Here is a 21,924-nt window from a genome sequence, read left to right as displayed (position 1 = left end):
GAACAGGACATTTTCCTAATAAATTTGATCTAGCTAAGAGAATTTCAAGGTAGCATATTGAAAGTGAAACCAAACTCCTTCTCACTGCCTACAGGAAAGTGTGGTGAGAGATGAACTAAGGAGTAAACTGTTAAATATAAAGGAGCCAAGACTTCCTGGGTTCAAAATTAAAAGTTTCTTTTTCTCAACCTCTTAAGGCTTTAAGTTGTTCTCAAATTAAGGAAAGGCATTAGAGTTGGTAGGATTCAAGTATCTTTGTTTAAGACCTCAGAAAGATTTAAGATAGTCTTAAACTCTTTCAAACCCAGTCCTTTTATTTATCTCAATTGTGTACCTCAGAGATCCTTTCCATTAAGGAACAAAGCTTCTAAGAATCTTGAGAGCATTAAGGGAATGATGGGCTTTATCCCAGAGAAGTTTCTGGTGGTAATACTTATCTACAGGAGTAGATTATAAATTGAGAAACAGCAAATTCATAACGTTATTAAAGGAACTGGATCAACTTAGATTAAAAAGGACAGATTATATAAAATTAAGGAAAGTCTTTGGATTTCTAAACTATCATGGGCAGAAAGAAAATAAGAAAATTATCCATGTATAAACACAGTCTCCTTTTTATGGAAGAGAAAGAGTGACTCAAAGTACAGAAATAAGTTCTTAGAGAACAGAGTCTAGAGCCAGGGAGAACTCCTGGCAGGTTAGGGCTGAGCCCTAGTCAGGTAACTGGCTACACGCACCCGGCTGAATTTTGGAATTGCTGTGGATGGGGACTTTTGTGTGCCTCCTGGTTTCCCTCTTTTAGTGCAGGAATGTCTACACCCTCTATCACCATTGTTTGTTTGAGGAGTGGGATTGAGGGGAGGAGGAGATTCAGGTAACTTCTGTTTAGTTCAAAAGTCTTTAGATCAAGTGGACCCGTAATCAAGGAGCTGTGCCCAAGTATGCAATCTAAAGAGACTCATTTATACCTGGCCCTGATACAGATGATGAATACATTTTGATCTGATGCTCTAGTGGAATGAGACCTGGGGTTCGGGGAGAGGAGATAAATATACTTAAATGTAAGAGAGGTGCACCAGATTAATATGTTCCAAAGATGGCAGCAACAATATCTCCCATCCTCTGTGTTCATCTCTGACACTCCCACCCATAGGTGGGAGCTATGTTCCCTCCCCTTGATTCTGAGTGGGCTTATGACGAACGCACAAGTGACATAATGTGAATTCTGAGGCTAGGTTAGAAAAGGCAAAAAGATTCCCCCTGGTTTTCCTGAGATGCTTGCTTTTTAAATCCCAACAAGCCCTCAAAAATGAACAAACCCCACCACTGATCCTCTAAATAATCTCAGATGATATCCAAAGATAATCTTTCTATTTACAGGTTATATTTAGAGGTTATAGTTATTTAGAGGTTACAGCTAAGATCTAGTCACTTGAATGATGTTTGGGGGTCTTCTATAAAAGTTTGAGAATGTTGTCTGTTCTGTTATCCATGTTTCTTATGCCATGAGCAACTGTGACTAATTTATCCTTACACTTTCATCCAGGAAAGAATTTATCTCTGCACAGTAATAAATGGTAACTCTATGGATATTTATAAGACATGACTGAAATTATAATAACTACATTTATTAACCACTTACTAAAGGATAAAATGCACATTATGAAGATAGACACAGGTAAAGGACCTAGGGTGTAAAGAGTTAAACATTTTCTTAAAGTTATAGAACTTTGCAATGAACTTGGAAATGGTCATATTTTACTACACTCTGCATCACGTGACTTCTACAAGGACCATACTCCCAGCCTCTTACTAGCCATGTGTGTGTGCCTTTGGGCAAGTGGCTTGTCTGTGTTTCAATTTTCTCATCTATATAATACTACTTACATCATGTTTGTGGAGTTTAACAGTTAATACACTTTTAAAAATGTAGAATATCTTACAATATAGGTGCTTAATAAAGGTCAGCTATGAATGTTTTGTTATTATTTTATTAGACGTCTTGTCTTTCTTCCAGTTGATCCCAATATGATGGCTGAAAGCTCCTAGCTAAAATAATGATGATGATAATAGTAATAATAATAATAGCCATCATGTATTCCAGTCATTCTACTAGGTACTTTGCATAAGATAGCTGACTTCTCACAGAAACCCTGTGTCCCAGCTGTCATCATTTTCTCCCCTTCACTCACTCCTCAGGAGAATCCACACTGGGTTCCACACTCATTACTTCACCAAATTAGCTGTCACATAGGTCAGAAATTCTGCTGAATCAACTGGTCATGTATATGAACCAAACAATGACAATAGATCCCTACCTCCCACCATCCACAAGAATCATTTCCATGTGGAAATGGAAATTTCCATTTAAAGATTTCAGTCCACATTTAAAGACTTAAAAGTGTAGGCAGAATTTAAAACCTTTTATCAGAAGAAAATAGAAAACTATCTAAAAAGCTTTGATATTGGGAAGGATTACTTAAGCAAGACATGAAAGACATTTTTAGGCTAATCAAAAAAGAAAAATCTAACAAACTCAGCTACAGCAAAATTAAGAACTGTTATTAATGAAAAGATAACATCAATACAAGGGAAAGAATAGCCTCAAACTGGACAAAAAAAAATACTGTAATTCACTTCTGTGAAGAAGGACTAGTATCCAGATATATGAGGGCCTTCTGTAAGTAAACAAGAAAAATGACACAGAACCAGTAGTAAATTGGGCAACCTATAGTAAGAGGCATTATACAAACAAACAAACAAACAAAAATTTAAACACACACACACACACACACACACACACACACACACAAAACTGTAAAACCCTTGAGGTTTGTGACTATCAATGTAAAATGAGACCAGTCAGCACTGGTCTCCCTGTAACTAGTCATTGTGTTTTTGTCCTGTCAGTTTCAGCTGCTCTGCTACAGGAACAAAACTGCATTTCACCAAAAGTGATTTTTTTCCAGGGGAAGTACAATTAAAAAAAAAAAAAAAAGAAAGGGCAAGGAAAAGTGTAAATGCAAAAGAATTAATTAAGCTAATGGACTGTGGAATGTAAAATAGGGAAGGAGATAAGTGAGGACCCAGTGATTCTACTTCCAGAAATTTAACCTTAAGAAATACACATGGATGTTAGTAAAGAGGTATCTGAAAGCAGCACTGTGTGCAACGGGCAGGGTGGGGGTGGGGTGCAGAAGAGGGATAAAGGGAGAATGAAAGAAACCCAGGAGGCCAAAGCTCCCCCCACCGTCAAAAAAGGAAAAATATATAAAATAAATTAAATGCATAAATGGGACAGAGAACTCTGAAGCCATAAAATCAATGACACAGCAGAATATTCAATGACATGGAGAAAAGTTTACAGTATGTTGTGAACTTGAAAGACCAGATTATAATATACAATATGGTCTGATTCTAGTTTTATAAAAGATACACACATGGGAAAAGAACTGGAAAAGCAAAAGCAAATGACAATTATGATTATCTATGGGTGCTATGAGAAGTATGAAAGATTATAAATTTTCTTTACATTTTTCTGTTTTCACACTTTATAAAATAAATATTATAAAATAATATTGTTCTAAGCAGAAAAACAGCTATTATCATTATAAATGAACGCATATAGTTTATTTTTCTTATTCCCTTTATTCATAACCCCAGTAAAAGTAATATCAAAAATGTGTTCCAGATTTTTTGTCTGCCCAGGTCTTCTATGGCTGAGTACTCCAAGTTATCATTCCATTATGATAAAATAAATTCATACAGGATTTAGTTGTGTAAAGCTGCTTTCTGAAATGCTGCAGGGCAGTGAGAGATCCTCACTGAAAGAATAGTTAAATTCTTGAGAAGATGGACTGGCTTTTCAAATACAAAGTTCAAAAGAAACTCTGGAAAGTGTGAAAATCTTCTCTGAAGATCAGTTACATTAATGCTTCCGGTTTTTTTTCCCCCCCTGGTGACTTTTTATTGATTTATAATCATTTTACAATGTTGTGTCAAATTCCAGTGTTCAGCACAATTTTTCAGTTATTCATGGACATATACACACTCATTGTCACATTTTTTTCTCTGTGAGTTATCATAACATTTTGTGTATATTTCCCTGTGCTATACAGTGTAGTCTATTCTACAATTTTGAAATCCCAGTCTATCCCTTCCCGCCCTCCACCCCCCTGGTAACCACAAGTCTGTATTCTCTGTCTGTGAGTCTATTTCTGTCCTTTATTTACACTTTGTTTTTGTTTGTTTGTTTGTTTTTGTTTTTGTTTTTTAGATGCCACATATGAGCGATCTCATATGGTATTTTTCTTTCTCTTTCTGGCTTACCCCACTTAGAATGACATTCTCCAGGAGCATCCATGTTGCTGCAAATGGCATTATGTTGTCGGTTTTTATGGCTGAGTAGTATTCCATTGTATAAATATACCACCTCTTCTTTATCCAGTCACCTGTTGATGGACATTTAGGCTGTTTCCATGTTTTGGCTATTGTAAATAGTGCTGCTATGAACATTGGGGTGCAGGAGTCATCCTGAAGTAGATTTCCTTCTGGATACAAGCCCAGGAGTGGGATTCCTGGGTCATATGGTAAGTCTATTCCTAGTCTTTTGAGGAATCTCCACACTGTTTTCCATAGTGGCTGCACCAAACTGCATTCCCACCAGCAGTGTAGGAGGGTTCCCCTTTCTCCACAGCCTCTCCAGCATTTGTCATTTGTGGATTTTTGAATGACGGCCATTCTGACTGGTGTGAGGTGATACCTCATTGTAGTTTTGATTTGCATTTCTCTGATAATTAGTGATATTGAGCATTTTTTCATGTGCTTTTTGATCATTTGTATGTCTTCCTTGGAGAATTGCTTGTTTAGGTCTTCTGCCCATTTTTGGATTGGGCTGTTTATTTTTTTCTTATTGAGTCGTATGAGCTGCTTATATATTCTGGAGAGCAAGCCTTTGTCGGTTTCACTTGCAAAAATTTTCTCCCATTCCGTAGGTTTTCTTCTTGTTTTATTTCTGGTTTCCTTTGCTGTGCAGAAGCTTGTAAGTTTCATTAGGTCCCATTTGTTTATTCTTGCTTTTATTTCTTCTAGGAGAAAATTTTTGACATGTATGTCAGATAATGTTTTGCCTATGTTTTCCTCTAGGAGGTTTATTGTATCTTGTCTTATGTTTAAGTCTTTAATCCATTTTGAGTTGATTTTTGTATATGGTGTAAGGGAGTGTTCTAGCTTCATTGTTTTACATGCTGCTGTCCAGTTTTCCCAACACCATTTGCTGAAGAGACTGTCTTTATTCCAATGTATATTCTTGCCTCCTTTGTCAAAGATGAGTTGACCAAAAGTTTGTGGGTTCATTTCTGGGCTCTCTATTCTGTTCCATTGGTCTATATGTCTGTTTTGGTACCAATACCATGCTGTCTTGATGACTGTAGCTCTATAGTATTGTCTGAAGTCTGGGAGAGTTATTCCTCCAGCCTCTTTCTTTCTCTTCAGTAATGCTTTGGCAATTCTAGGTCTTTGATGGTTCCATATGAATTTTATTATGATTTTTTCTAGTTCTGTGAAATATGTCCTGGGTAATTGGATAGGGATTGCATTAAATCTGTAGATTGCCTTGGGCAGTGTGACCATTTTAACAATATTGATTCATCAAGAGCATGGAATATCTTTCCATTTTTTAAAGTCTTCTTTAATTTCCTTCATCAATGGTTTATAGTTTTCTGTGTATAATTCTTTCACCTCCTTGGTTAGATTTATTCCCAGATATTTTATTACTTTGGGTGCTATTTTAAAGGGGATTGTTTCTTTACTTTCTTCTTCTGTTGATTTATCGTTAGTGTAAAGAAATGCAACTGATTTTTGAACGTTAATTTTGTAACCTGCTACCTTGCTGAAATCTTCAATCAGCTCTAGTAGCTTTTGTGTGGAACTTTAAGGGTTTTCTACATATAGTAACATGTCATCAGCATATAATGACACTCTTACCTCTTCTTTTCCAATTTGGATCCCTTTTATTTCTTTCTCTTGCCTGACTGCTGTGGCTAGGACTTCCAGGACTATGTTGAATAGGAGTGGTGATAGTGGGCATCCTTGTCTTGTCCCAGATTTTAGTGGGAAGCTTTTGAGTTTTTCACCGTTGAGTACTATGCTGGCTGTAGGTTTGTCATATATAGCTTTTATTATGTTGAGATATGTTCCCTCTATACCCTCTTTGGTGAGAGTTTTTATCATAAATGGGTGTTGAATTTTATCAAATGCTTTTTCTGCATCGATTGAGATGATCATGTGGTTTTTGTCCTTTCTCTTATTGATGTGATGTACATTAATGCTTCCTGTTAACTACTGTATTCCACGTAGGAATACAGAGCATCAGACACTTATTTGATTGCAGGTACTTAGGAAACAGTAATGATGATGGTGTCTTTATAGCTATTTCATTCTACTGACTTACCAAACAATCAGAAAACATTTTCAGATTAAAGTCTGTTTAGGAACACTAAGGTAAAGCCCCAAATATTTCAAGCCTGTTCTATTTTACATCTGTATCTTAAAATATGTTCAGAAAGATTAAACCTTAGAGATTCTCGTGGATACATAGAGGTTATAAGTCCAAATGGATTAAACCTTTTCTCCAGCAACATGTCTGTTTTATCCAAGGATAAATTAGTTGTAAATATGCAGTTATCCCCGTGAAAATCCTAACAGAAAGTAAAATGCAATATAGTCCATACTAATCACAGTCCTCACTGGTAACAGGACAAAAGAAGACTTTCAGAAATCTTAAGGCATATGGCAAGTATGTGTGAGGTGCCAGACAGAAGAGGCAGGGTGAGTAGATAAAGAACAGAAATGGAATGTATTTCTTCAAAACTAACCCCTGTGAAACCTCAAAGAAAAGAAGCAAAAAAAAGGAAATCATTTGTTTATTGTACAGAAATAGTATTTGTAGTAGATAAAAAATGATAGTATCACAACTCCTGATGTCAGCACACTTCAAACAATACAAACTTTTTCTCTTGTGACAAAAGGAGTTAATGAATACACAGAGGCAGACTTAATGATGCCAACTTGCTAAGAGAATGTGTCTTGATGATTCTCAAGTTCTAAGCATAATATCAAAGCTACTCAACTATGAATATGCAGAGAATCCAAATGCATATTAATTAATCAGGAGTAAAAGTGTCAAAGTCAATGTTTTAAATGAGCATATAAATCTGTTTAAGATTTTAATTAAATCAAACATACAATTTTTAAATGCAAACATTTTCTGAACACATGATAAAATAGTAACAAATTAAGAAATATTTTCCTTTGGAGCGATTTTTCTACTAACGCTGTCTTGACTGACGTAGAATTTTTCAAATTCTAAACAAGTGGTGAGATTTTAATTTTTCATCAAAAAATATTAGGATACTTAAGATTTTATTGAGTGTGGTAGCCTCTCTTTAATGCCATAGCTCTGTATTCTAACATGCAAGCCCATTTTATCACATAAGAAAATAAAGCTTTTTACATAGGACCAAATACTATCCTCGTTTTTCATCTGGCACCGCAGAGCAAACAGCATTAGAAGGAAGCCCTGATGTTTTTCCATGTTCGACATGCAGCATTCTTTAGAATCTAGTGTATGTGTGCATTAAATAGACAATCATTCAGAGGGTAATTTTTAAATCAAATACACACTTCACCTGTCCAGGATTTGCCCAGGAGGCAGAAAGATGACTGTAACTATTTAAGACCCTCTGGATATAATGCTGACTCTTGTTTTCACGGAGATAATGAGAAAGATTTAGGTGCTCGAAGATGGCTCCTCAATCTTCCCTAATTTATCCAGTCACCAAGCACGTTCTGGATTTTATGTTCCTTCAGTACTCAAAAACCAGTTTCTGTTACAACATTTGGTAATTCTTTCTGCAGATACGTGTTAAGTGCTCGTGATGTGTGTGGGAGCCAGCGGAGCACAGAGGCTGGAACTCAAGCCTTGACTGAACAGACCACTGCATGACTCAGCTCAGCCACTTGGAGTCCCGTGACTCTGGTTAAGTTGCTTAATCTCTCTAACTTTTGTTTTATTCATCTTTCAAGTGGGATAATAATAAGTGTATTCCTATATGTAGTTTATTTTAAATATTATTTGAAAGAGTAAATGAAATAATGAATTTAAAGCTCTTAGCTTATAAATTAAGAGCTTAATCAGTGTTGGTAAATGTTAACATTATCTGTTATTATTACTACAATTACTATTGCTACAACTACTTCTGCTGCTGCTGCTGCTGCTGCTGCTGCTGCTGCTATTCTGTACTTTAGTAAAGAGGAAGTCAAGGATATAGAGTAACCAGTGCAGATCCTGCAGAATCTCCTAGTCTTAAAAGGAGAACACACCATACACAGAGGAAATGTTAAATAACCAACTAAGTACCCTATATGAGTCTGTAACATGCAGGCAGTTGAGGCTCACAGGTGGCAGCACTGTGTAATAGTTAAGATAGAAAAATGCTGGAATCAATTGCTTCTTTTCAAATCCTTTTTCTACTACTGACAAACTGTGTCACCTAAGGCTGGTTATTCATCCTCTCTGTGCCTCTGTTTCCTCAAATGAAATAATACAAGTACATCCCAAAATAAAAAAAAAAACCCACAATTTCTTCTGTATAGCACTGGGAAGTATATTCAATATCTTGTAGTAACCTATAATGAAAAAGAATATGAACATGAATATATGTATGTACATGTATGAATGAAACATTATGCTGTACACCAGAAATTGACATAACATTGTAAACTGACTATACTTCAATTAAAAAGAGAAAAAAAGCATACATCCCTCATAGGGTCACTGGGAGGATTAAACGAAGTAAAACACTTGTGAGAGTGCCTGGCACAAAGTGTTCACTAAATGTTAGTGATCATTACATACTTCTTTGGATCAAGCTCAAGACCTAGCAGAGTGATGTGCAACCAATACTTGCTGATTTGCTAGAAGTAATGGTATGAAAACCAGACTACAGTCCTGTGATCGGAGTGTCATAAATTTGTAATAGCAGTAAAATGGATGCTCCTACAGATATCCAATTTCTAACTGAAAGCTTAAGGAGAAGAAGGACACACTGTCAGCAGCTATAAGGCAGTACATAAGGTAATATGACAAACTAAATGTAACCCATTGACATTGGGCACCCCTGTCCCTTGACTTCTTGACTAAGTCTGGTGGTAGTCCCCAAGAGTTCTGGAACTCCAAGTGCATTTCCTCAGTGTCCTTCAAACTGTATCCCATTGTCCTATAATCTGTTCATCACTGTTTCATGGGGAAAGTAAAATGATGGGTGTTGTCCATGGTCAAACAGCTTTGGGAAACATTGATAAACACAGTTAAGTAAACTTCTCAGAAGTCTTTTATGTGTAAATCTCCAGGAGAGGATGAGATGCATATAGAATGCTTCCCCCAATGTATTCAACTGTGGAACTCTTTTCTCATAGGAAACCTATCAGTATCTTCTATTGCACAGAAAGGAGTTGGCAAAATGCTGCTTTAATTAGAAGGAAAAATCTTACAGGCAAAATAACAAGTAATATGGAGGATATTTACATATTCAAAAAAGGGAGAATTAGCATTTTGAATACCAGGAAATGCCAGAAATTTAAATGACCACTTGTATAATCCTTGCAGCCACTATGTTTCATCACCAAGATTTTACAGATGAAGAATTTGAATCTCAAAGATTAAAACAGTCACACAGCTAGTAAGGGAAAGAGGTGGCTGTTTCCATTCATTGAAATACTTCTTAAACATCTGGAATTGCAAACTCGGAAAAAGGAAGACTGACAAGAGAAAGGTTACTCCAGGACACTATGCACAACTTCCATTTTTTCCTTTTCATCATTTCACCCTCAAAACATGTTAAATCCACTGAGAGTAAAAGAGGGAAAGTAAGTCTTAATAATACAAGAAGTGTGGAGCAAATGCAAGTTGCTCTAACAAAAAGACAGGATGTCACAAAAACCAATGACTATGTTCTTTTCACACTTTAGGACCACAATTCCTTTACCCTCTACTGAGTGATTTTCACACCAGGTCCAGTGAGGTACATGAATAATGAGTATTTAACTGGTCCTGGTTTCCTTTGAATATGGAACCAGTAAAACTAATACAGACATACTTTTAAAACTGTGTGTGTGTTAAAAGAGGGACTGGGGTCTGGAATCTACACTGAACATTTTTTTCATATACATATATTTCCATCTGTATTATGTGTATATTTATTCAATAAACATGGCTAGCTAATACTGTTGTTCACTGAATAAGAATATCTTCCAACCGTGCCCACAAATGTAACCTAAAAAGTTAGTTTTACAACTTGGATATAGTTGGATTACTGAATCAGAGAGCCTGACACAGATGCATGATTTCCTGAGAGGCTACCACACCATCTCTTTGGAATAAACCTCAGAGGAACTTTGTGGACCTTGTACTACAGATTCCTTCCCTTTAGGAAATATGAAAACTCAAAGACACAGGGCCAAGAGCAGTAAAATTGCTGGGTTCTGGCCACAGACCACTTTTGCACTACCCTAGGACACTAGGGTCAGACAACATTATTTCTCACATGGAGCACTAATAATGTAATCTGTGACTTAAAAGAAGGTCACCTCTCTGAGTCAGTGACTATTACCTAATCGCTTGAAGGATTTTTCCAGACAGGTGGTCTGGAAACCTTTTACTGACTGCCACTTCTGAACTTTTTAAATCTTTTGCCACCTAGATAGCTTAGAGAAAGTTAAACAACACAACACAGCGTGCATTTTTCAGAGTATTTCCCCACACAGAACATTGTGTTACTTGATCCTCACAATAACTTCATAAGTTGGTAAGGCTGGTGGGTCCTTTCGGTCTTATTTTCAAGATACATAAACGGAAGTTGATCCAGCCACAGTGAAGCAGGGCCCCACAGGTGGAGTCCAGGGCTGTTAATACGACAGCCTTAGGACTCAGCTGTGCATGAACTGGGAAGCAGAGCGGAGTTCTCACTGAGAACTGCGCCTCAGAAAATCTTTTGATTTCTTTGCCTACATTTCACAGATATTTTTTTCTGAGACAATCAACTTTATACCACCATCACATACACAAATATTCTGACCAAAAAGTCATGTTCATGGTATCTACAGAGTAGATGACCGTACAAAGTGTTTCTTTTTCTTCTTTCCTTCTTCTTTCGTGAAAAGACTCCCCCTTGCTGTCCGTCGAAGCATATCTTCACCAAAGTCAACACTCAGAGCTCACTGGAGAGCACTTGTGCTCGCCTCTGGCCCCGCAGCTGGACTCCAGCTGTTCAGAGTAACCAACAGATAGGTGATCTTTTCTGTCTTGCTTCAGAGAGCCTCTTTCCTGCTGGGAATTACTCCTTTCTCAAGCGCAAGGAACCTGGCGCTTTTTCGCTCCGCTGCCCTGGACAGCGCTGCCTGGGCGGCCGCTCTCCAGCAGCTGCTTTGTCCACCCGAAGAGATGTCCCCACGAGTCAGCAGTAACCAGATGAAGTCCCCACGGACCACTGTAGTCCAATACCCACCCATCTCCGCTGTGGGAGTCAGGCTTTCTCCCGGAGGGAACCCCAGGAATCTAGTTTAAAGAAAACTCCCTACGTCCCACCCACCTCCCCAACCCGCTCCCAGCTCCGGGGGAAACTGGAAAACCAGGAGGCATTCCTCTTCTCTGCGCTGTAGATACGCGCCCAGCAGCCATGTGGACTGCAGTGGGACAGGCGAGTGAGTCCTTCCGGTCCGCGAACGCAGGCAGGGTAACAAATAGCGGGCATCAAAGAAGTTACTGGGAAGAGAGAGCGCCCTTAAAGTCATTCAGTTGGCTACTCCGTAGGGAAGGGTGGAGAAGAGCCGTGAGCGACGAAATTCCTGTAGCCAAATTGCCAACGGAATAAAATTAGCCAGACTGGCTACCCCAGGACGGGCAGACTCGCCGCGGAGCGAGAAACCCAGGCTGAAGCAGGTTGAGCCGTGCGCCAAGTTCAGGTGCAAAAGCGCGCAGGCCAGCTGGTAGACTCGGGATTTCTCGGTTACCACCTTGACAGCGTCTACTGAAGTCAAATGCTAGGTTAAGGTGACCCTTAAGGGAGGCTTGAGGAAATGGTGGTAAGACCTAAAAAGGCATGACACGTCCAGTTCGCCAAGTTTTTCATAAGAGAAGAGCGGGAAAGCGCCACGACTCCCCGTTACGCCGATGAAAACGCGAGTCTCCCAGCCCCACCCCTGCAGCCGTGATGCAAAGAGGACAAATCATGAACGTAGGAAAAGGGGCCAAAAAAAAAAAAAAAAAAAAAAAAGAAAGAAAACCCCAGAGGGAGAGGGGAGGGAGGTGGTGAGAGGAGTCAGCGGGCAGTCTCCAACCACTAGGGCGAGAAGGAGCGCGGTCTGGGGAAACAAACTCCGCATAAATAATTTGAGTTCGGAGTCCAGTGCTTTCAGAGACTCGGAGTGCACCTCCCCAGCTTCGCCCGAATCGAGAAAAGGCAGAGCAGGGAAAGGGGCCAGAGACGCGACAGAGATCAGCCGAGGTGACAGGTGGGACGTTGCGCCGGGAAACACCCGCGGGAGGAAGAGCAGAGCCGGGCTCACCGGGAGCGCGGGAAGAAGGGAGCGGAGGCGGGAAGGGAGCGGGCCTCGGAGGAAGCCCAGGAAGCGCTGCATGGACAGCATGCGTTTCTCCGGGAGCCCCGGCGCGGGGCCCGCTGGCAACTCCAGCCTGTGGTGGCCTCTGGCCGCCAGCGGTGCCAACGCCAGCCGGGAAACGGAGGCGCTCGGAAAAGACGGCGATCCGCAGAGGGACGCGCGCAACGAGGAGGTGGCCAAGCTGGAGATCGCTGTGCTAGCCGTGATTTTCGTGGTGGCCGTGCTGGGTAACAGCAGTGTATTGCTGGCGCTGCACCGCACGCCTTCCAAAAAGTCCCGCATGCACCTCTTCATCCGCCACCTCAGCCTAGCAGACCTGGCCGTCGCTTTCTTCCAGGTGCTGCCTCAGCTGTGCTGGGACATCACCTACCGTTTCCGTGGACCCGACGGGCTGTGCCGCGTGGTGAAGCACCTGCAGGTGTTCGCCATGTTCGCCTCGGCTTACATGCTCGTGGTCATGACCGCCGACCGCTACATCGCTGTGTGCCACCCGCTGAAGACGCTGCAGCAGCCCGCGCGCCGCTCGCGCCTCATGATCGCCGCCGCCTGGGTGCTGAGCTTCGTGCTGAGCACGCCGCAGTACTTCGTCTTCTCCGTGGTCGAGGTGAACAACGTCACCAAGGCCTACGACTGCTGGGCCAACTTCATCCAGCCCTGGGGGCTCCCCGCCTACGTGACCTGGATGACCGGCGGCATCTTCGTGGCACCCGTGGTCATCCTTGGTACTTGCTACGGCTTCATCTGCTACCACATCTGGCGCAACGTCCGCGGAAAGACAGCAGCGCGCCAGGAGAAGGGTAACCGCGCCAAGGGCGCGGGTGGCACCTTCCACAAGGGGCTCCTGCTCGAGCCGTGTGTCAGCAGTGTGAAGATCATTTCCCGCGCCAAGATCCGCACGGTGAAGATGACCTTCGTCATCGTGACGGCTTACATCGTTTGCTGGGCGCCCTTTTTCATCATCCAGATGTGGTCTGTCTGGGATAAGAATTTGCTCTGGGTCGGTAGGTGTCAGGACGATGGAGGAAGGTGCAGGAAATGGGGCCGCGTGTGGGGGGTGGGGGAGGAGGGAGAGGAAACAGAATTTCTTTTCATAATTTCCTCTATGTTAACAGTTCTTAAACTTCTGTGTGCATAAGAATGACATCTTGCGTGAGATTGTTAAAAGGCAAGTTCGTGGGGTCCCCACCCCAGACATTTTGATTCAGTAGATCTGGAATGAGGCTCCGGAATCTGCACTTGTAGCATGCAATGATAATGCTCCTAAAAGCACAAATTCAGAAACTGTGCCCTACAGTCAGCCACACAATTACAAAACAGAATAAAGACTTTTTTTTTTTTGCCAAAGCACTAACCACTGTGTTAATACCCCTGCTTTGAAGTTTATTAGATTCAGAGAAATATTTTTGTTGTCACAACTGCTTTTTGCTAGCTTGTGAAAAATATCATAATGTAAAAATTAAATCAGTAATTTTAATCTGGCATTTAGCTAATGTTCCATTTCCTATCATAATCTTTTAACTTTTTCCTACAATTACCTTAACAATTTCCCCCAGTATTTCAAAGCAGGACTATTGATAAACTCTGAATGTTTTTTAGGCTAATTCATTAGTCTTTAGCACTAACTTGACCACACAGCTGTACACCTCTCCACACAATTCTTGTAATCGTTTTCTGAGAATGTCCTCTGCACCTACTAGGTTGTGTGATTTTAGTTCCTTCAAAAACTAGAAAAACTAATTTCACAAGAACTTACCCCCAAAACATTATTTAATAATGTAGTTTGAAAAAAATCTTTTTGTTTAATAAGGAAAAAAATTTTTCAAATCAAATATATTATAGAAATAATACTGACAAAAACTGTAGTTGGGAAATAGGTATCTGGGAAGGAGTGTCCCCTTTTGTTATTTGGAATTGGAGTAGGAAGTATTTGTGATATACTTTGAAAATCGTATGTGCAGATAAAACACTGGAGAGTGAATTTATTTCAAACAAATAAAAATTCTTGCATGGCTATAATAGCACCGATGATGAAAACTACAACATAAATGCTATATATTTGGTTTACCACTTCCTGTCTTGCTTGATCCTGGCAGCCTCTTAATTATTGCCAATCAAATAAAAACTTTCAGTCTACTTATTGCTTTATCAGGATTTAGACACAATTACTAAAAAATTCTTCACTTGTGCATAGGTATGTTAATGATTTCCATTCTTTTTGAGAACAGTCTTAGCCATGGATCATGATCACCTTTAACAGTAGTGTCAGCACAAAGTATGATTAAATAACCTGTAATTTATTCTGGCATAACATGAGTGGAGAGATCCAGGTTTATATTTAATAATCCAGGGAAAGTCAGCCCTTGCTGATTATTCTTATCTTTAGAAAAGGTATACTATGAGGGCAACAGCTCTACTGTGAAAGGTTATAATATTTATGTAGCTTATCAGTGCAAATACATATAAAATAATTCAAAAGACTGTTAGAATTTCCAAATTCATCTGTTCTTAATAATGTAATTCAATTGTTCAATCCACAAAGATGGTTTTATTTTAAAATTAAAAGAAGCTTCTCTTTTTTCTTTTAATTTTTTTTAATGGAGGTACTGGGGATTGAACCTAGGACCTTGTGCATGTTAAGTCGGCACTCTACCACTGAGCTATTACCCTGCTCCCAAAGAAATTTCTAATTAACCAAAGAAAAACAACCAAACATTGTATCCTTCAGAGACCTATATTTCAACTATTCCCTTCTGTATAGTTTTCTTATTAAAAGGACATGTCTAATTTTAAAAATTAAAAAAAAACTAAACAAGTTCCATAATGTCATATTTTTGCCTGAGTTATTAGGATAGATACAATTTGGTATACATGTCTATTGACTCTGGAAATTTCACTGCAATTACAGCCATTCTGTAAGTGTGGTGCCCATTGGCACATGCTAGTGCTAACACAAAGGATTCAAAAATTTTTAAATAAATTATTTAATATTCTTAACGCTTTGAAAGTTCCACTGGTTCAATTTAAATATTTTAATTGTGGTTTAAAATACCTGAATCACTTTCAAAGTCTCTTGCTTACAAAAATATTTTATAACCATGCAATTTCCATACACCAGCCATTTTGCTGACTGATAAACAAAATACTTCATTTTCTATATTGACCCATAACATTTTCCCCACTTTCATTAATCAATGGAAAAATGAGTTTATCCACTGTTCAGTTATTTGCATCTGACTATTTAAATTCTCTCCCCTTATGTTTTCCATACAGAGTCCGAAAACCCAGCCACCACCATCACTGCATTGCTGGCCTCCTTGAATAGTTGCTGCAATCCCTGGATATACATGTTTTTTAGTGGCCATCTCCTGCAAGACTGTGTCCAGAGCTTCCCATGCTGCCAAAACATGAAGCAAACGTTCAACAAAGGAGATTCTGACAGTATGAGCCGAAGACAGACTTCTTTCACTAACAACAGAAGCCCAACAAACAGTATGGGCACATGGAAAGACTCGCCTAAATCTTCCAAGTCCATCAAATTCATTCCTGTTTCAACCTGACTCTTGTTAATGGACTTTTTGACCCGTTGGCTGAATCCAGCGAGAAACTATTAGAACAAATGAACTTACATGAGATAAGCATAAATCAATTTCTTGGGTACAAGATTGTGTTTCTAGTTGCATTTTCAACATTGCTACAACACAGAGCTATGAATTGTTTTATTTGGAATGTTAATTTAAAAAAAAAATCCTACACTAAAATTTGCAGGCCTAGTTCCCAGAAATAACAGAAGTTGTATTTCTGAAGGAAAAATCATAACCACCCTGGCTGTATATTTTGCTGTAGGTTTCTTTTCTTTTTATTTCTGACATAACTAAGGCTTGATTGATTCAGAAGTCATACCGTGTAGGGGCATTATTGCTGAAAAAAAATGAGCTCGTTATCAGCCTTAGTGTTTGAAAGGAATCAGAAGAGATTTTGGAGAAATTATGTTTCCAGCCAATAAAATCAATTTATGTATCAGAAAATGTAGCCTCAAACTGTGGCCTGGGGATGGGCATGGTGCCTTGGAGAGGCATGCGTACTTGAGGCATACTGAGCAGGGGGTGCCCTTTCCAGAGGGGAAAGAGGCAAGTTCTGTTAGAAGATATAAATCACCTAAATTTAAAATCAATAACGTTAGAACTGGCAGTTCCTTCTTTTGGTTCCTCATATTTTGTTGGTTGTAAACAGCAGGATTACCAAGATGCTGAAGGTTAGAGACAAAACTGGCCAATAATATCTTTTTTTTTGTCCTGCAGCAAGGTCGCTTTAAAGCCATATTTGTATGAGGAATGCTCAGTTTTATTAGAAGGGTAGATTGCCCAAGGTACTATGTAGACTTTCTCGAGAAGACTGTAAACATGTTTTGATCAGTGTTACGTTATATCCTTACGTAACACGTGCTATGCTGGATATTAACACCATCAGTGCTTCACATTTGGGGGGTCCAGATTCATAGATAATGTAAGAGTCTCCTGAAGAATGACTCAGGATATTGAGTGTCCCCTCCTCATGTTTAAGTAATAACTTGGTCTTCCCTTCCGATCTCCTACCCATCTAACAGTTTCATAGTAGAGGAGAAGCAGGGTTGGGGGCAGGATGAGGTGGGGAGATAAAAAGACAGCAATTCTGCCTTTAGTCTGGCTTCCTTCATGATTAAATGTATGACTTTAGGCAGATGACTTAAAAATGCATAAAGCCTCCATGTCCTTGGCTGTACAATGGAGCTGACAACATTTACCTCACAGGGTTGTGGTGAGAACTAAACGGAATCACTTGTGTGAAAAGATCTTCATAAACTGTCAAGTGCTATATGAATGTTGATATTCTTCGGTCGGGGTGGGGGTTGAGGGACAGGGGTCTTCAAAATTGCCCAGCTTTTTCCTGTTTACTTTTCATCGACCAGAATTTCTTGGTTTCATGTCTGGGATATAAAAATCCTAAAATGTAAATATAGCTCTGCTGATTCATTGGAAAGCATTGCCAGTGGCCAACTAAAGTCTAAGTCCTGTCTAATCAAAGTTTTCCAATTTAAAGAGAGAACCTGCTTTCCTTTGAAAGCAGGTAAATCAAAGCCAGCCAAGAGCATCAATTTCTTTCATTTCTAAACAGTAATGAATTACAACACTACTTGGCTGTTGTTACTGCATTTTTTTAGCTATTTTGTCTGGCTCCTTCACCTTCTTGGAGACCATGCAATGACTTGAGAGTACATCATAAATATTTTGCATCCCTTAGAGGAAGTAATAGTTCTTTTAATAGAATTTTTCTTTTTTTAACTTTGTAGATAAGAAACTGAGGACTGAATGGCACTGTGAGAACTTGGAACCATCAACCTCACTCCTCTTCATTCTCCTATCTTTCCAAATTCTCAGGCCTTTTACTCCCTAGATTGATAAGCCTAAAAACATGTTTGCAGATGTCTTACAGAGACTGAGCACAGGTTTTAGAATTCTGCTTTTTAAAAGTAACAAAGGGCACTGTCCAGTATGAGCCATAAATTAAGTTAATCAATTCTTCATTACTTGAGTCAAAGCAGCATCTCTGTATCCTTGCCCTCTGTTAACGTTGTCAGCCTTTTTCACAACTTCTCTCTGACCGCTCAAAGCAAAAGTTTTTTGGGTTGGAACAAAGATGAGTCCACTTTTTTTGTAAATCCAATTCCAAACCTCATGGTTCTTGTATAGATTGTTTCAAAGTGCTGACGTGTATCACCAAGTAAATAAATTCAGTTTGAATCATTTCTAGGAACATCTTTCAAATAACGTACATATTAACCTACCCAGCTGCTTTTTCTCTTTTTAAATACAACAGGAGATGAGATAGCAGCAAAGGGGCTAGAGAGACACCAGAAGATCTGAGTCTAGTTCTGCACTAGGCAAATATATGGTCTTGTTCTCTGTGGTTTCATCTGGGAAGCTTAACTTACCTAGCTGCTAAACATTCTTAATGTTATATACCCAGAAATGTCATTCTATGTCCCAAAACAATATTCCAAATTGGAAAAGTCCTGCTTGTCTATGCTGGGAAGGGATTTTTCTTTCTTGAGCAAAGAGAAGACCAGAGACATTATAACAAACAAAGGCTTGCAAACAAGGATAAATGTGTTGCCTCACCTTATTTTATTTTGCAGAGTTACCTGTGGGAAAATGCTCCAAGTACACAATATTAATGTATCTATGTGAGTATATGGAATGTAATTAATAAAAAAATCCACTGGTAAGAAGAAACTGATGGTACATCTATTGAGCATTTGATAAATATAAATTGATGATGATAAAACATTTTAAAGTACATACTAAATGCATAATGGGTTAATTTTTGGACATGTATCTTTAAAGTATAAAAATATCTTTGAAGGAAATTAGTGATATTCTTTGGTTAATTATATATTTGTCCTACACACAAACTTTCCATCATCGTCAAAGAAGTCTCATGCCATGACTGAGAAAAGGGTGTGGTTTTTAAAGAGAAAAAAATCAAGTACTCTTAATAACATGCAGTACGCTCCCAAACTTATTACAGTTATTAGAATGGACAATTATTGATGGCTAAAAAACACAACTTTCATTCTATTATTACACAAGTAAAGTAATCTGATTAAGTTAACATTTTATGTTTTTCCAACACTAAAACCTATTTTTTCTGGTGTAATTGGCACTCAAAGCTTTAAATTATAGCTTTAGAGTTTGACTCTACAACTAAAGTATAACTAGAAGCCATCTAGGGAAAAACTGAGCCTAATCATTAACCCCAATTATCAGAGAATAGGCTCCTTTAAACCCACATAAATTGGGCCCTAATGGATTTTTATACCGGAGGCAACCACTCTGTTCAGAGTAAGCCCAGGGCAGGGCCGTCTGGGATGCTAGTCCTGAAGGTGTAGAAGCAGCCACTTTATCCCTGCCCTCTCCCTTCCTATGGCCTTTTTAGTACTACTCAGTGTCATCGGCAACACTTAACGTCATGACTAGCAAGTGGAGAGTAAATATTAGAGAATGCTTCCTGATTACAATCTGACCTCTGCCAATTTGAGCAAAAATTAAAGAGGTATTCATAAAAAGTTATTTCCTTTAAATCCCTAAGAGAGCCTTAAGTGGACTGAATCACACAAATTGTGTGATTTCATTGCATACATAGAATAATATTGTTCTAACTCAATTTTTAGGTACCTTAAATTATCATAAATGAAAATGTATATGTGACCTATAGTATGTTAGCATCAAAATATACATTATGGGTGATAATTAAATGCCATTATTTTTTCTTTTTATTATGTATATATATAAAATACATGTATCACATCTTTTTATATTAATTAATATTTGAAAATTTTAAAATGTTAAAGAGTGAATTAAGTAATTTGTGTTCCAAGATCAAGTCAGCAAATTCAGAAAGGGAAATCTGAGAATAAATCTAATAGTAATATCACAATAATTGACAGTTAGTATTAATATAAAATAACTGGTATTTCCACCCATGAAAGTAGTTGTCTTTATATCACAGGATTTCTGACTTAATATATTCTATTATACTTTAGCTCATTATTGTAACAAATTTATTAAGAATTAATGTTGTACATTTAGTATTCCATTTTTGGAACTATTTTTCAAATGTTACAGTATCACATATCTTATCATGCTATTAGAACTTCAGTGTGTTTTCTTCGGGTAACTGTATGATCATGGTTTTGATAGGTGTTGAAATCTTTTGTGATTGTATCTAATATTCGGTCCTTTAGAGAAAAAAATGGTTTGTGATATTATACTGAAATAACTATTGTATTTATTATTCACTTTTATTGTGTATTAACTTGATCTATAAATAAAAATAAATATCAAATTTGTTTGAAGAATGGACAAAGAAGGTATGTGTGTGTATATACACACACATACAATGGACTATTAAACCCAGCCATAAAAAGAAATTCTGACATTTGCAGAAACATGAATGGACCTAGAGAATATTATGCTTAGTGAAATAAATCAGACAGAGAAAGGCAAATACTAAATGATATCATCATGTGTATATATATATACACACACATACACACACACATATATATATATATATATCACTTACATGTGGAACCTAAAAATAACACAAATAAATGTATAGCAAAACAGAAACAGACTCCCAGATATAGAAAACAAACTTATGGTTACCAAAGGGGAGAGAGAAGGGAAGAGGGACAAATTAGGGGTATAGGATTAACAGATACAAACTACTATGTATAAAGTAGATAAGCAACAAGGATAAATTGTATAGTACAGGGAATTATAGTCATTATCTTATAATAACTTATAATGGAGTATAATCTAATCTGCAAAAATACTGGATCACTATGTTACACACCTGAAGCTAATATTATAAAACAACTATACTTCAATAAAAAACATGTTTGATCAAAAGAAAGGAAAAATAAATATCAAATTTGTCTGAAATAATTCTCTTATAGCCTAGCTTAATAATGAAGTATATTTCAAGTTAATTATGCTGATTTTGAAAAAACATAGACTTGCTTTACACGAGTAGCTATTGATAGGTTTATACTTGAGCACAAATATGTTATATCTATATTCTTCAACTATAGCAAGAACAGGTGAAACTTTGTAACTGTCTTTTCAATAAATTATAATCACAAAAGCAACTTACTTTTTTTACAGTATGTATTAAGACAACCAAAAATTGGGTTACCTGAAATCATATGTGTCATCCTAGCCTAAAAATGTCATCTCAGTTTATTTTTTCTAGAAATTGGTGAGACTGACTTCTGGGCCCAAATATCAAGACTTTTCTCATTTAAGTCTTTAAAATTGAAATTCTTTACTCCACAGGCTAATGAACTCAAATCATATTAACTTTCAACTTATGTTGTAACATTTTGTTTTTCTCTTACAAATGAAACCCTAATAACATTAACTAAAAGGCTTATTTGGGGTTTGGCTTAAATTCTAGAAACAGTGAATGCTCGGAATGGAAGAAAGGGAATTTGAAGCCTATTTTAAAATACTGGGTTTTTTTTTCAAAACTCACTGTTATTTTAAAACACTTTTAAAATTTTAAGAATAAATAGGATTTCTACCAAAGCATATTTTCACAAAGTTCTATGAATCAGGTAGAACTAAAATAATAGTGCCACTGTATACCAGAAGAGACTCATAAAGAAATGCACTAGCATAGAATTCATTCTTTCATTCATTTTCT

General features: G+C 38.0%; 1 protein-coding gene across 1 annotated transcript; it reads left to right on the top strand.

The window, feature by feature from the left end:
- The first annotated feature begins 12,065 nt into the window (after positions 1 to 12,065).
- On the top strand, positions 12,066 to 20,563 carry AVPR1A (arginine vasopressin receptor 1A). Its single transcript, XM_010970522.3, has 2 exons — positions 12,066 to 13,679; positions 15,949 to 20,563. The coding sequence occupies exons 1-2, from the start codon at positions 12,230 to 12,232 to the stop codon at positions 16,233 to 16,235; spliced, it is 1,737 nt and encodes a 578-aa protein (XP_010968824.2). The 5' UTR covers positions 12,066 to 12,229; the 3' UTR covers positions 16,236 to 20,563.
- Positions 20,564 to 21,924: the final 1,361 nt, after the last annotated feature.

Source organism: Camelus bactrianus, chromosome 12, assembly GCF_048773025.1.
Source record: "Camelus bactrianus isolate YW-2024 breed Bactrian camel chromosome 12, ASM4877302v1, whole genome shotgun sequence".
In the NCBI taxonomy this organism is placed as follows: Eukaryota; Metazoa; Chordata; class Mammalia; order Artiodactyla; family Camelidae; genus Camelus; species Camelus bactrianus.
This window is presented reverse-complemented; position numbering and strand designations above follow the sequence as displayed.

Excerpts from the sequence above, each read along its gene's own strand:
- AVPR1A (XM_010970522.3), top strand. The coding sequence starts at position 12,230 with ATGAAAACGCGAGTCTCCCAGCCCCACCCCTGCAGCCGTGATGCAAAG. Across the intron at positions 13,680-15,948 it reads TAAGAATTTGCTCTGGGTCG|AGTCCGAAAACCCAGCCACC; the intron begins GTAGGTGTCAGG and ends TTTTCCATACAG.